Here is a 15,547-nt window from a genome sequence, read left to right as displayed (position 1 = left end):
AAGATAAAGAATGTATGCATAGCTTTTTGACATAATATATGTTACTTTAATGTAAGAAAATGCTGGTGATCCTAATATGACTTGAAAATTGAACAATTTTTCTTGGATTTTCAAACTTTTAATGAAAAAGTATCCCAGTTTTATTGTGCTTATGCAAATATACAGTTCACTGGAGTCTCTGGTTTATATTGCAACAACCACACAGTCAGATCTCTCAGTTTTCCAGATGATAAAATGCTTCATTTGTAGTTCATCAAATTACAAGAAATGGCGTGAAACTCCTGGTTGCATATTTTCTCGTTTTGCCACACTGGAATTTAGGTTTAAATTTTTTTTTTATTGATTTCAGTTTTCAAGTTAAATTTTTCCACTGGAGGGGGGGGGGGGAGGGGAATTAAGCACTTATAAATATCATATGTACATGTCTTCACAAAGTTCTCTAAATGAATCGTAAATTGTCCGACATTTCCCTAACAATTTTGAGATATGCCTTTCTTGACTGAATGAAGGCAGGAAAATCAACACAGAAACCAACTCGGTCTAACAAACTAACAAATACTAGATAAACAAAAGGGAAAAACATGATCTCCTGGAGGATGAACATTATAACAGCTTGACATATAATTACCAGGGTCTTTGCTGAACACCTCTGTTGTGATGGAGAATTTCAAAACACTTCCAGGACCCAGAGCAATACGATTTAAAGGCATTAAGGCAGCAGTGTCGGTCTCTTTTAGAAAGGTCAAAGCATCCTCAACTAGAGACTTCAGACAGGCCGACCCCGAGTAGGTAGGTCCCAATTGGGCGATAATCTGAAAGGGAGAAAAATAAATTAATCAACTTATTCTGAGCAATGGACCACTCTAGGTATAAAATTACACATACAAATGCTATAATTTACCAATGAATTGAGCTATGCAACCTCAGATGAAAAAGTTTCAGGGGGGAGGGGGGGGGGGGGGGGGTTAATCACTGTGGAGATTCAATGTTACATGTATGTCTGTTAACAGATTATGATCAATTCAAATACTGTTTCTCAAGGTTAAAAAGAATTTTACAAACAGTCAGAATATTATCAGATGGATCTGAAAAAGAAGTAACCCTTTTGTTTTGTACAATGACTAGCAGTAAATTACATACAAGGGAATACAGTATGTGTACTTAATATGGGGTATCAAAAATTTTGAGGAAGTGGGAGTTGTTGCATGATTTGACATAATCATGAATGAGCACTATTGCTATCTATCATATTCATACTGGTATGTTACCGTAGCCATAAACTGAACTACTTGCTTCACTGCCATAAAAAACTAAATTATGATTCACTTGGTCAACTTCCTATACCTCTATGCAGTATTCAATTAACTCCCAACCCCCATAGACAATTCAACCAGTCAACTCCCAATCTCCATAGAGAATTCACTCATGCATGCAGTCAACTACCAATCTCCATAGAGAATTCATTCAGTCAACTCCCAATCTGAGAATTCACTCATTCAACTCCCAACCTGAGAATTCACTCATTCAACTCCCAACCTGAGAATTCACTCATTCAACTCCCAATCTTCATAAATAATTCACTCATTCAACTCCCAACCTGGGAATTCACTCATTCAACTCCCAACCTTCATAAATAATTCACTCAGTCAACTCCTTACCTCTACTGCCAGATTGTTCCGATCTTTACGAATTTTCTCCGAGCTTTTCATCAAAATTTGGTAAACGTTGTCCAAGTCCTCGTACACCTGTGGAGATTCAATCTCTCCTATAGCATCCATTGTCTGCAGTGCTATCTTTAATACCTTAATAGCACTGCCTATGGTCAGTACATGCACCAACCCTTGAAGAAACTCAAAATTTGTCATACACAGATCTCGCAATTTTTCAAACTGATGAGACTTAACAAGATGGAAGGGCAGCTCTGACAGTTTGCGAACGTTGTACATATTCATGAATCTGATATTCTGCTCACGTACTCCTCTGTCTGCATTGGGAAATTCCCCTTTTTTGACCTTATACAAAGTCAAAGGTTTGACTTTCTTAAACCAGATTCCCTGGAAGTAGTCCGCCAGCTCTTTGTGGACAGATTGGATCCAATCTTTTGGTAAAAACCGGGCACGACAGACCTACAAACAGACGCAGACTTTACTATCACAAGTAAAACAATGCGATCCTAGCAGGAGCTAATTTTCCCAGTTAATATCAGCCAACTCTTGCAACTGACCTCTTTAAACTGGCGATGGAACCATGTGAGGATCTTGTAGGGTCCAACCTTTCTGATGATGATATAAGGTGTGATGTCGCTCATCATCTGTGATATTACAGATGGGGGGATCCGAATGTGTCGGTCGTTGGGGGGTAGGTGATATATGTAGGTGTCCTGGAGAACTTCGTCAGAGAGCGACAAGAGGTCCTCTAGCTCCGTCACGCTGATCCCGTCTCGGGACGCAGACATGTAGCCTGAAAGATGATGACTCAAAGATCAATGAAATAAAATACGATGACATATAACATGAGAAGGATAACTTATCTAAAATAATGGGAGAAATATGATAAATTGTGACGTCAATAGTATGAACATACCATCTAAAACATAGTGAAAAAAGAAACTAAAACACTGATCCCAATCCTGAACATCAGGAGAAAAATATCATAAAATACTGATCCCAACTCTGAACATTAGGAGAAAAATATATGAACACTGATCCCGAATCTGAACTTAGGAGGAAAATATGTAAACACTGATCCCGAATCTAGACATCTGGAGAAAATATATAAACACTGATCCCAAATCTGAACGTCTAGAGAAAAATATGATAAAACACTGATCCCGACTCCGTACATCAGGAGACAAAATCAATGGAATGCAATGTGGAAAATGCTTTTAACAAGAGACAAAATCAATCAAAGGCAACAAGGAAGATGCTTCTACCATTAGACAATATCAGTGGAATGCAATGAGAGAGGTATCCTACCTAGAGTTTTCCTGACAGTCAGCTCCCCGTGTATTCTCTCTAGCTCACTGAAGAATCGATTGATTGCCATGTTGATATTATCACCCACGGAAAGGTCAGAAGTCACAGTGCATGATCGCCAGGTTGCAGCTTGATCAAGAATCATACGCATGTACAGGGGGTGGGGACACTGTTCAAACTTCTCCAGAATGAATCTCCTCTGAATCTTCGTGACTCGCCGGCATTTATTTTGCAGACGGATGCTGATCATTTCGTCAGCAACACCCGCTGGCATTGTGGGAATTTCTAGATACTGCTCACTGCATGGCATTTTTCCCAGGATGTTCTGAAGGCAACAGTTGATGTTGGGGATCATTGAAACGATCATGTGGACATTCACTGGCAGATTTACGGGAAGCCAGTCCATTGTATGTGCTTCGTTCATATCACTGAGCTGGTCGATCGAGTCTAGAACAATGATCAATGGACGAGAATTCGTATCAATTTTCCAAAGCAGTGAATTAAAGAACTGGATCAGAAACTGATAGTCCTTGTCCATGTCAATGTAGGTAGGAATAGGCAGCTTATACAGAGAAATTATCTGAGAACAGATTGACACCAGCACCTCCTGAATGGTAAATGACAGCAGAGAGGTCCCAAGGAAGCGTATTACACTGACAGAATTTGGGAACCAGTTTTGGGACTCCTCAGCCACTTTCGCCATCATTGCGGTCTTCCCTGATCCGGACGACCCAAACAGCACAACAGGGCGCGAGTAATACTGAAAATCTGGAAGCTGGGTGAACAGCTCCTTCTGGTTCACATTTGGATCTGTGTCCTTGTTTTGGAAAAAGCCGCTGTGGATGAACTTACAGCCAAACTTATTGAGGGTCTCCTGGATTTGCTGGTACTCAGCCTCAAGTTTCTCAGCATCCTTATTGGAGAGTTTTCCTTCTAGTTCAGAGTCGAGCAATCTCGAAGTAGCATAATTTTGAATTTCCTCTGTCAATTCAACCAGATTTCCACTTTTGTTGTAAACTAAAAACATCCTCTCTTTCAAACTCTCTAAAATATCCCGTCTTGCAGCAAATAGTTGAGTTTCTTTTTTGCATAAATGAAGATGGTGTAAAACTTCTTTGTATAGAGGGGTCAAATTTAGATATGTTTCATCTTTGATACATTGGTCGACCTGCCACTTCAGTTTTTCTACAATGTCTGTAATCAAATTATCTAAGTACTCTTTATGTTGTTCATTTGTTTCGTCAATTCCGATTGGCATCCAGTTAAGATGGAATTTCTTTAACTGTGAGGGACCTAATCGGGGCTGAACACGGGCTAATTTTAGTCTCTCTCGTAATTCTTCTGCCTCAGAATCAATTTTTCTATCTTTTAAATCAATAAACCTCCCTGAAAAAGTAAAAATGGTTGAGTTAAGCTACCTCAAAATTTTTGTAGTGTGTGAAAATTAAAGTATATACTACAACATACAATTTAAGTTTCCAACTCAATCTGATATTCAATTACCAGCTCCCTCTGTTTTCCATAAGTCGATGATACCATAAAACTGAAATTTTTTGTCAATTAGCAGAATTAGAAGAAAATATTACAGATTTATCTTTGTGTTATATATTTTTGCAAATTAATATCAGTGCTAAAACTGAAACAGCTGAAAATTAAAATCACTATTTTTTCCCCTCCATTTCAATAAGAATGATCATGTATGTAGCATGTGTAAGATAAGATAAACAATCAAAAAGATATGCATTTATTTATATACAAAACTTTCTCAACTAAAAACTTCATTAAAAATCACACTGCAACAGAATCCGCTGTTTTATTGCTTTTATAAATCTAAAGTGACATACTTTTGATTCCCTCAAATCAAGGTTAGAGAAGTGTTTTATTGTTTTTGGCATTCCATTCTTATAAACTTATAGTTTTGCTCACTTTTACATGCATTTCTTTTCTCATTATGTTGGTTATTAATTAATTCTAATACTTCATTCACAATACTTTTAGGTAAAGAATCCAGAAAAACTTTTCTTGAACAGGAGAGAAGTCTAAAATTTTAGTAGAGAATTTTCTCAATGCTGTCCTTAATTGACTCGTCATGCATAAATTTTTTAAAACTGAGGGTTTTTTTGCAAAATTAATTGTCATACATAAGTTCCACTTATTAAATTTCTCAGGTACATTTGGATTAACTATGTATATAAATATATTACTTAGTCTATTGTAATCTACATGTATATATATTGGTATAGTATACGGATATTTGTGTGTACATTTGCCCTTCTCCTATGCACATTTACATGTATGATGAGTTGTCCTTGTGCTGGCTTAAAACTTACATGTGAACATATCTTTTTTTTTATATATATTATATAAAGTTAATTTAGTAAATTGATCAGATGTGCAAAATTGCTAAAAATTAATCAAAACTTTCCAGATTTATGGTAAAATGAAAATCAGAGCCAAGCAAGATAATTTAACAAAAATTAACCTACATATCAGAAAAATTTTCTTGCTTTTACTAGTATTAAATGAAGAATTCAAAGCGAATCATGAAAACTTAAAGAAATCAACGATCCTTCCCTCACCTGCCTTGGCATCTTCAATGTTAATATCCAAAAACTTTCGGAAATACACGATGACCTTGTCCCTGACCGGGTCCTGATACACTACACCCTCCTCCACTTCTGATTCTGTTACTATAAATAGAAAAACAACCAGGTAAATTAAATTTTACCATTATCTCTATACAACCGGTCTATCCATCATTCAGCCTCATCTCTCTCGTTCATTTACTCTAACCCTAATTCATAGACCATGGCTGTTTTTCATTTTATGAATATACATGTACTGTAAATGCATGTATTTTTTTCGAGAATGTTAAGAAATTTAAAAAATTTCAGTGATAACTAGTGTAATCCTGCTTCTGCAAAACTCAAAGCTTGCTCTCCTGGAAAACTGCCATGTGAGTGTCTGGTTTAGAGCTAACTCAAAGCTTGCTCTCCTGGAATACTGCCATGTGAGTGTCTGCATGGTTTAGAGCTAACTCAGAGCTAGCTCTCCTGGAATACTGCCATGTGAGTGTCTGGTTCAGAGCTAACTCAGAGCTAGCTCTCCTGGAATACTGCCATGTGAGTGTCTGGTTTAGAGCTGTTTTGTGACGAATCACTGATAAATCAATAAATACTGATAAAACAAAAGGTACTGTGAGCAATGCTCATTAAGAATACCCCCCGCTTACACCAATCTTCCAAAGGGTGTTGGTAATAGGTATAAACTACCTCTTTTCTGAGTGTAAAAAACAAATGGCATGACAAACCGAAACATATTGCTACTTCGATGTCCAGTGCACATGACCTTTGACCTTTTGACCCCAAAATCGATAGGGAACATCTTCATCCCATGGGTAGTCCATATGTATGATATGGTGACTGTAGGTGGAAAGGATAACGCTTTAGAGCCCGGAAACCATATTGCTACTTCGATGTCCAGTGTGCTTGACCTTTGACCTTTTGACCCAAAAATTGATAGGGAACATCTTCATCCCATGGGTAGTCCATATGTATGATATAGTGACTGTAGGTGGAAAGGATAACGCTTTAGAGCCCGGAAACCATACTGCTACTTCGATGTCCAGTGTGCTTGACCTTTGACCCCTAAACCAATAGGGAACATCTTCATCCCATGGGTAGTCCATATGTATGATATGGTGACTGTAGGTGGAAAGGATAACGCTTTAGAGCCCAGAAACCATATTGCTACTTAGATGTCCAGTGCCCTTGACCTTTGACCCCAAAATCGATAGGGAACATCTTCATCCCATGGGTAGTCCATATGTATGATATGGTGACTGTAGGTGGAAAGGATAACGCTTTAGAGCCCGGAAACCATATTGCTACTTAGATGTCCAGTGCGCTTGACCTTTGACCTTTTGACCCCAAATCGATAGGGAACATCTTCATCCCATGGGTAGTCTATATGTATGATATGGTGACTGTAGGTGGAAAGGATAACACTTTAGAGCCCAGAAACCATATTGCTACTTCGATGTCCAGTGCGCTTGACCTTTGACCTTTTGACCCAAAAATCGATAGGGAACATCTTCATCCCATAAGTAGTCCATATATATGATATGGTGACGGTAGGTGGAAAGGATAATGCTTTAGAGCCCGGAAACCATTGCATCTACAGACGGACGGACGGACAACCCGATTCCAGTATTCCCCCCACAACTTGTTGCGGGGGGTATAACTATAAAATTTATCATTGCAATACAGAGACACGCCCCATACCCTCCAAATATACACAATAACACAGGCGATCGGAATACCCTGACTTGATCTGAGGTATGAATGTCACACTTGATCAACAATCTACATACAATGACCTAATTTGAAATAGGAATGTCACACTTGATTGATAATCTACACACACTGACCTGATTTGAAGTAGACATGTCGTGTTTCCTTGGAGATCAGTCCGTCTGAGTATGCTTCATCTGCAGCAGCTCGGAACATCGTCAGCAGTTTGTCCTGCACTTGATTCCATTTCTCCTTATCCTGGTCAGCAGCAGATAGAAATCATGAATGATTATATTGTCTTGGACAGAACACTGAACACTTCAGTTCTGTGGTAACTGTAACTAAGGTATCTCATTGTGATGATAAATGAAGTGGTCACCATTTAACTAAGTATGATATTAGGTGACTTTATCACATTGGTGAATTTACCAAACAGCAAAATTTGAATACTAGCTGTTACTCGCATACTGGTCTAGAATTGTGACACAGGTCCATAACATCATTTCATCCTTTTTTACCCTGCAACCTTGAATTTCTTTGTGTGACCTTATTCCAGAACAAGGTGTTTTTGAATCACAATGAGCATGGTTTTAACTACGATGGATAACCTAATGACTTTTCATCATATATCAATAACTTTGTTGATAATCACAAACACTGTATCAATAATGTTCCTTTCAGCAGGTATGAAGTGTCTATTTCATATTCATGAAGTTCAAAAGTTATGATAAGGTTCAAATAGCAAGTTAAGACAAAGTGACATGCAACTCTTGGATCTCATGAGAATGAAAGTGTGATACCCTCCACTTAGAAGAAAACTTTTCTCAGGAATGAGCATAGGACTGTTTGTATTGTAACACACCCCTCGGGACACATATTCCATGTTAAGCCAAAGAGCATCAAATACTGCATGTTGATATATATTCTAATGTATAAGTACAAAATCTCAAGAATGTTATATACATAGAGGATAAAACATCTAAGTGATATCAAATTCTTAAAATAGCATTCATTTTTAAACATCATCTGTAAATATGAATGTATATAAGCAGCAAAAAATTCTCCTTTGGACAATTTTAAATGAAAAGGTAAAGATAACAAACAGTGATCAATCTCATAATTCCTATAAGGAATACAAAATAGAGAGTTGGGCAAATATGGACCCCTAGATATACCAAAGGTGGGATCAGATGCCTAGGAGGAGTAAGCATCCCCTGCCGAGCGGTCACAATCGCCATGAGCCCTATATCTTGATCAAGTAAATGGAGTAATCTGTAGTCAGAACCAGTGTGCCAAGAACGGCCTAATTATCAGTATGAAACACATCAGACATGCATTTGACCCAATGACAGGTTGTATTTTAAAAAACTAGATCGCTATAATGACCATAGAATTTGTGAAATGCTGACTTTTAAACGAGACTGTTGAAACCCCTGTAACATCAATTTGTTTATCAGTAGCCTACCTCGATTCAAAAACTGATCATACACAGAACAAGCTCTTGCGTATCAAATAAATTCAGAGATATAAACATTATAGACAGCTAGTGATAATGGATAACTATTGAATCATACTTTCATTACACAAAATGGGTGCACATGCACATAAATTGTCCTAATGTGTGATTGCACGTCACATCTGTGTTATAGAGCAATTAATAGGATGTTCAAAAAGAAACTTCAAAATTCTAATGCTTGATTTAACAAAATTTTGGTATGGCGCCACACAAATCTGAAGCTTTTTCTCCCTATACCCTGACCTTCTATATAAGTCTGGATCAAATGACCTTGGGAAAAGTTCATATGACACACCCTTGGATTATGATATTTGTGTAAGATATATGAGCATTCATTGTCTTTTTGCTTCAAAGTTAAAGGCCTTGAGACAGTAATAACATGCAGACAAACAGACAGATGATCACTATGTACCCCAAAACATTGGTTGTGAAGGGTATAAAAAGGGGAATAACAAGAGAATATTGGACTTAATTAAGCATTCTGCAACAGTTATGATGAACTTTCCTGCCTCCTGGGAGTGACCTCTTCTTACCTTGGACTGACGAGCCTCATTATCATGGTCGTCATAGTGACTGAGAATTTCATTTATTGATCTCAGGCGATACACTGGTGGCTCTGCGTTATCGTCACGTTCGAACCACTCATCCATAATGCTGATGTCATAACCACGCCTCATGGCGATTCTGCGCAGAAGTTTATACTCTGATGCATTCACGTAGTGAGGTAGCAGACGGCTTCCGTACTTGTCACCAAGGAGACACTGTAAAATCAAAAACCAAATTCAACACAACCTGCAAACCACATTGAAGAAAAGACCAAAATTGCAGTAAAAAATTGTATTGTGAGGATAAACAGGGTTAATTCTGTTATATTTTCATCAATTCTTTGTCCTAATTTTTTCCATCTGTCTTCAACTTTCAAGTAAAAGTGTATTCACATAATAAACTAGAATGATTTTTTTCCTGCAGTCTCTAAACTCTGATACTGCACTGTGTATCAGTAAGTTGATAAATATGTCTTTATATATAGTAAAACTCCTTCACTTGTCCTTTTAAAATAAATGCAAAAATTATAATCATCCTTGTCTGCATAGACTGAGAGCGTCTGAATTTCATCAAGGCCTGATCTACTACTAGATCAAATATTATAACATTTTCTGAAAAATATAAAGGTTAGCGGCTAGCTTTTCCTTCACCATTTAAAACTCAACATAATGGATTGTTTGTTTGTATCATTAAGTCCCTTCAAGAATTTTTCACTTCTATTAAGATGTCACCAGTTGTAGATGCCCCGTACTCCTCACTTCTAGTTGTCAAGTGTTTGCCAAAGGAGAAAATATGTTTACGTCTTAGATTTGACATGGCTCAACATTGGAAGTGTGGTAATTGTAACGTTTTAGAAATGTCGTATAAATGTGTAAAAATTACTCTTGTTCTTTGAATAATTATTTTCATATTACGTGTAATTACATATATAGGACAATATTCTGTCACATAAAATTACATAGAAATATTTTCCCATTACTAGATATGATATTTAAATTCATATAGTCATAACATAAGTATAGTAATATTCATAGGTATAGTAAGTGAAGTAGTCTACACTTAGATATGATATTTACAACATGTAATATTACATATAATATTTTTGTAGCATATATCATGTATGAAATAGTAGAACATTTTATATGACATGTAATTAGATAGATATGCATAATATTTTCATAGTAAATGTAATTAGATATAAAATGTAATATGTAATTAGACTATTTACATACATGTAAATATATACAAATATTCTTATATAAATATAACTATTCTATATCACATGCAATTGTGATTATATAGAGTCTGATGAAATAATTTTACTATATATTACAAATAATCCAATATAGAAGTAATAATTTTATATGAGATGTAATTATCATGATTATATACACTGTAGATGTAATAATTTATATAACATGTAATTATATGGATTTTATACAACATGTAATTGATAAAGATATGATATTCTTACATTGCATGTGATATGTATATAAGGCCATCATTAAAAATATTTTTGTTTGATGTACTCCGACCCACATTTTTCAAGATGGGTAGGTAGGTAGGTATTTTTTTTTTTTTGCAGTATCGAAAAAATTGATTATTGTCATAAAAACGCAGACTTAGAAATTTTTTCATAAAACATTGGACAAGACAGATTTAATAATTATTGCTATAAAACATTCATCAAAAAAGTTTCTTAGAGAATATAAACCTTTAAAATGAAACAATGTCTATTTCCCTGGAAACCAAATAAAAAAAAATTAAAATTAAAAGTACTGAAAAAAATGATTGGGTAGGGACGATTTTCACGGGTTAGTCGGAGTACATCAAACAAATCAATTTTTATTTTTGGCCTAAATATCCTATTTTAATACTATTACATATTAAATTACATAAACACAGATACATTTAATTTCTAATTACATGTAATTACTTAGATATAATAATTCAATTCCTATTTCTGAAAATAGGCTATGCTATCTGCATTCTGAAAGTGTACAGGTTTACAATAGATGGACACGATGGTCTCATTACTCATCATGCCAGTCAAAATAAATTCATTAATGTGGAGTATTCATCAATTACTGATCATGAATGAGAAAAAGTAGCAGTTATTAAACCCCTTAAGAAGATTAAACTTAGATTTATCATCCCATGATGATGTATGAAATAATGAACTAAATATATGACTGTCACAATAATGTGTGTACAATTATGCATGCAAAATTACAATGTCAATTAACATTTAATTTTATAAGCAATTAAAAGAACTAAAAATTTTATTCATTCATGAATTAATACTAATACAAACAATTAAGTTTTCTAAGCTTTAACATTGAATTTTCAGAGAAATGGTTATAATAAATTCCATTTAATTCTTAATTCGCAGACAATAATCGCAGACAATAATAATGCACAGCTTAAACAACTAGCAAGAAATTTTTCACACTACAGCTACATTTACATCAAGTATATAATTTTATTTTTGTACATTAATATTGTCACATTACATTATCATGCATATAGTTTTGACATGCTTGACATACACAGCAACAATCTGAGCAATTAATTAAATCAATCATTAAGTAATTAGATGTACTGACACATGCAGGCATTCAATTTAGTACTAATAAAACTATAATTAGCAATATAAAATATTCAGAAGCTGATATCAATATTGTTACCTTCTCATCAAACCTTAAAGAAAGTCAATAATTTCAGTATTAACTAGAATTTTTAAAGCCAAACAATTTAGTATCCTAATATAAATTTACATTCTTAGACTATACTTTTAATTCTGACAGAATTCCTAACTGGTAAAATAGATGTACTATATTCATGATATTTATCAAGATTCATATGCGCAGTTGTAATTATATGATTGTGAAGTACAATTAATCTCATTCATGAACCTAGTAAACTTTCCAACTTTATCAGTAACTGAGAGGAAATGTTAAGCCATTCCTAATTCTGCATAAATTATAACTTGATCTGTAATAATTTCCATTCAATCTGATTGCACAATTTTACAATAACATTTATGATTATTCCATGATCACTTATCAAAACAAATTTTTAAAAAGACTACAAACCAGGAAGAATGGCCCTCTGGAGTCGTCCCTCGCTGTGCGGACGGCGTCCAGAACAATCTCCTCTGTCATGTGATCAACTGATGCTTCGTCCCTCACCCCCCATCTCATGTCGATAAACTGAAAATAGAAATGTTGGAAGACTCGGTAAGTAAATCAAATGTAGAAATTTGGTCAGTAAATTTCATACAGTTAAGAGATCCATCATACTATCTGAGAGCATTTGCTTCATAACTGGGAGGTCGTGGGTTCAAACCTCACTCATGCCATGGTGGCTAAACCTAATTTAAGACATTAACATAGATAGTGATTGCTCCTTCGCCAAACGCTCAGCAGTTAGAAGTGAGAATCACGGGTCTTTCAGATATGACCTTGAAAATGGGGTCTCATTTTGTGGCAGGAGTTGGCACATTAAAGAACCCTCACTGCTACGACCCTAAGTGCTAAACATAGGTCTAAAGTGGTACTTCACCTACAGCTGGTGACGTTTCAATATATTAAGTGAAAATTCTCAACAGGATGTAAAACAAACAAACAATCAATGAATCTGATACTTTACTCATCTGTCCACCTACTCCTAACTCATATTGATAAGCTAAAATATGAATCTGGTCACTACAGTAATTCTACCTAGGGAATGCAGTGGTCATTCTGCGATATACCTTCATACGTCATAACTGATAATGAGAAAATTGATACAAATCTCATTTGCACTTTGTGTTTTGTATGTTTTGAACAATAAAGTCAATAACTGATGATAATTTGATTTCGTAATCATAAGAATTAATATATGTTGCAAACCAAATTTAATTAAGTGATTGAAGAAAAATTGTCATTCACCATTTCATACATCATCCCATCCCAACAATATGCACATCTACAAATGGCAATGAAGCATTGCACAAAGTTTCAAGTCTATCTGATAAGCCATATATAGGAGAAGCGTTCACAAGATTTTGTGACAAACAGATGGATGGACAGACTGACAGAAAGAACAAAAACAATATGTCTCGACCCGACCCCTGGAAGAGGGGAGACATATAATGACTAATGCACTTTTCTTCAAGCAATATTTATCAAGCTTAAATGATAATTGATAGCGAGCAAAGCTCGCGTCGCAACGAGCTCGCTCCAATGATTACACATATGAGTCACATGATTTGCTCTTCATCAGCTGAAAAAAGATGAGTATTACCCATAATGCTTCCGGAAAAATGTCGCCGTCACTGCGGTATACATCATTGACAAACCCGTAATTAAAATAATTAGATTGTTTAGAAAGTACCATAAACGTTTTTAAATTTCAGACGATTAAGCTTTCTCGTAGCTTCAAACATTTTGTTTTTGCTTGGTTTGAGAGAAGAAGAAAAACATTGCAGCTAATATGACGTCACAATGTAACTGTTTACATCCACCGCGTTATATTTCCCGCGTTAAATGAAGAGGCGGATAAAATGCTTATAAGTCGTGTTGCAAGAACTAATGGGCTTCGCTCACCTCAAAGGTCACACCGTACAACATATTATATATATATGTATTAAATTATTCATACCCTAAAGGACAGCCTTTTCTTCAAGCAGTACTTATCAAGCTCTGAGGTCACAAGGTTCATGATGTAATTTCTCTCCACTGACATATCTGTAAGGGAATGTTCATTGATACTTTTTCATAATTCCAATGTCATTTATTACAATTGTTTTGATTGGACAAAAATAAATCTAAACGAGAATTTACACATCAATAAATCCAAAAACGCTATATATACATACGCGCCTGAAAGCGAATAACATTGTGCGGGGAAACTATTCAAATTTTTCAAATTCATAATACAAGGAACTAATTGGAATTGGTATTATAAGAATCAAACATTCTTTTTGAAGAATTTATTGATGTGTAAACTCTGGATATTTTACTCACAAACTTAACATAAAAGTGCTTCACATTTTTATTCAGTTTGTGAGTAAAATGTCCAGAGTTTATACACATTGAAAATTCTTCAAAAAGAATGTTTAATCCTATAATACATGGGACCACTTTAGATATATTCCTATATATTCAAAGAATGTAATATCATAACCAATTCAGATTGAATAGTTAATACATTGATCAACCATTCAAACAAATGATATCATCCAATGAAATATTAGGACCTTAGTCCGAAATATCTGACGTTTTCGTGGCCTTTTTTATGATTTTAATTTTTACCGTGCCAGGAAAAGTAAAAATTAAAATCATAAAAAAGCCACGAAAACGTCAGATATTTCGGACTAAACCTGGTGTGATTTGAATAGACCAGGTGATATCACCTAATATTGAAAACAGCACTAAATGGCAAAAACGGTGCCTCATATATATTCATATACTTGTTTACATAATTAAATTGTTAGATATCAAAGCTTTCATGAATTTATTATAGTGATAATGTACGTGTACATACAAGAGAAAGAGGGAGAGAGAGGGGGATGAATGAAAAATTGTGTTGCTGCTAGCAGTGAATAGATGCTTTTCTTCATTAAAAATCAAACGGGTTATATAATGTACAAGTAACTATGTTAACATTGTTAATCAGCTCAGTCACACACTGCATGCTGGTACCTATATATAATTTCCTGGCTTTCAATCCGATTATAAAATACATGTATAAATCAGGGACCTATATACTAACTGTAGGTCCCTGGTATAAATGCACAAATGCAAAAGCACGCACCTGTAAATGTTGAGCTAACAAAGACAGCAATGTCTGATTTATCCTCCGGAGGGAGACTGTCCAAACGTCCCTCTAAAACTCGCCGATTCAGGGTCTCCATTTCTGTCTCCCGTTCACACTAGCCTAGGCCTACTGCAAACCTTTCACCCTCGCGCCATCGTTACTAATGTCAATATAACGTTCGGGTTGTCGTAAATTACTCTTCGGAGTCTTTCTGGTGTATACATGATTTATACTGGAATTTAGGCCCAAAAGTTGGACATCGATATTTCGGCCCAAGGGGAGGGAGGGAATGCAACGCACCCCTCTAGATCCGTAATCACAAATCGCATAAATTGCCACCGAAATTTCTTTATCTACTTGAAGATATCTATTGTGTATGTATAAAAAGAATTCTAATTTCTTTTTCTCAAATTCGA

At 35.3% G+C, this 15,547-nt stretch overlaps 1 protein-coding gene across 1 annotated transcript in view; it reads right to left on the bottom strand.

The window, feature by feature from the left end:
• The window catches only part of LOC125659526 (NACHT domain- and WD repeat-containing protein 1-like), a 30,489-nt gene extending 14,949 nt beyond the window's left edge, over window positions 1–15,540 (bottom strand). The window contains exons 1-10 of the mRNA XM_056148976.1: window positions 15,129–15,540; window positions 13,974–14,059; window positions 12,425–12,541; window positions 9,317–9,544; window positions 7,405–7,525; window positions 5,555–5,665; window positions 2,976–4,361; window positions 2,225–2,460; window positions 1,659–2,126; window positions 629–812 (exon numbers count right to left, since the gene is read on the bottom strand). Of these exons, the coding sequence (XP_056004951.1) occupies window positions 629–812; window positions 1,659–2,126; window positions 2,225–2,460; window positions 2,976–4,361; window positions 5,555–5,665; window positions 7,405–7,525; window positions 9,317–9,544; window positions 12,425–12,541; window positions 13,974–14,059; window positions 15,129–15,228 (3,037 nt within the window). The 5' untranslated portion in view covers window positions 15,229–15,540. The remainder of the gene's footprint in view (window positions 1–628; window positions 813–1,658; window positions 2,127–2,224; window positions 2,461–2,975; window positions 4,362–5,554; window positions 5,666–7,404; window positions 7,526–9,316; window positions 9,545–12,424; window positions 12,542–13,973; window positions 14,060–15,128) is intronic.
• Between the last annotated feature and the right edge of the window lie 7 nt (window positions 15,541–15,547).

This window comes from Ostrea edulis, chromosome 9, assembly GCF_947568905.1.
Source record: "Ostrea edulis chromosome 9, xbOstEdul1.1, whole genome shotgun sequence".
NCBI classification, from domain to species: Eukaryota; Metazoa; Mollusca; class Bivalvia; order Ostreida; family Ostreidae; genus Ostrea; species Ostrea edulis.
The sequence above is the reverse complement of the archived record's forward strand: the minus strand, read 5'-3'. Positions and strand labels throughout refer to the sequence as shown.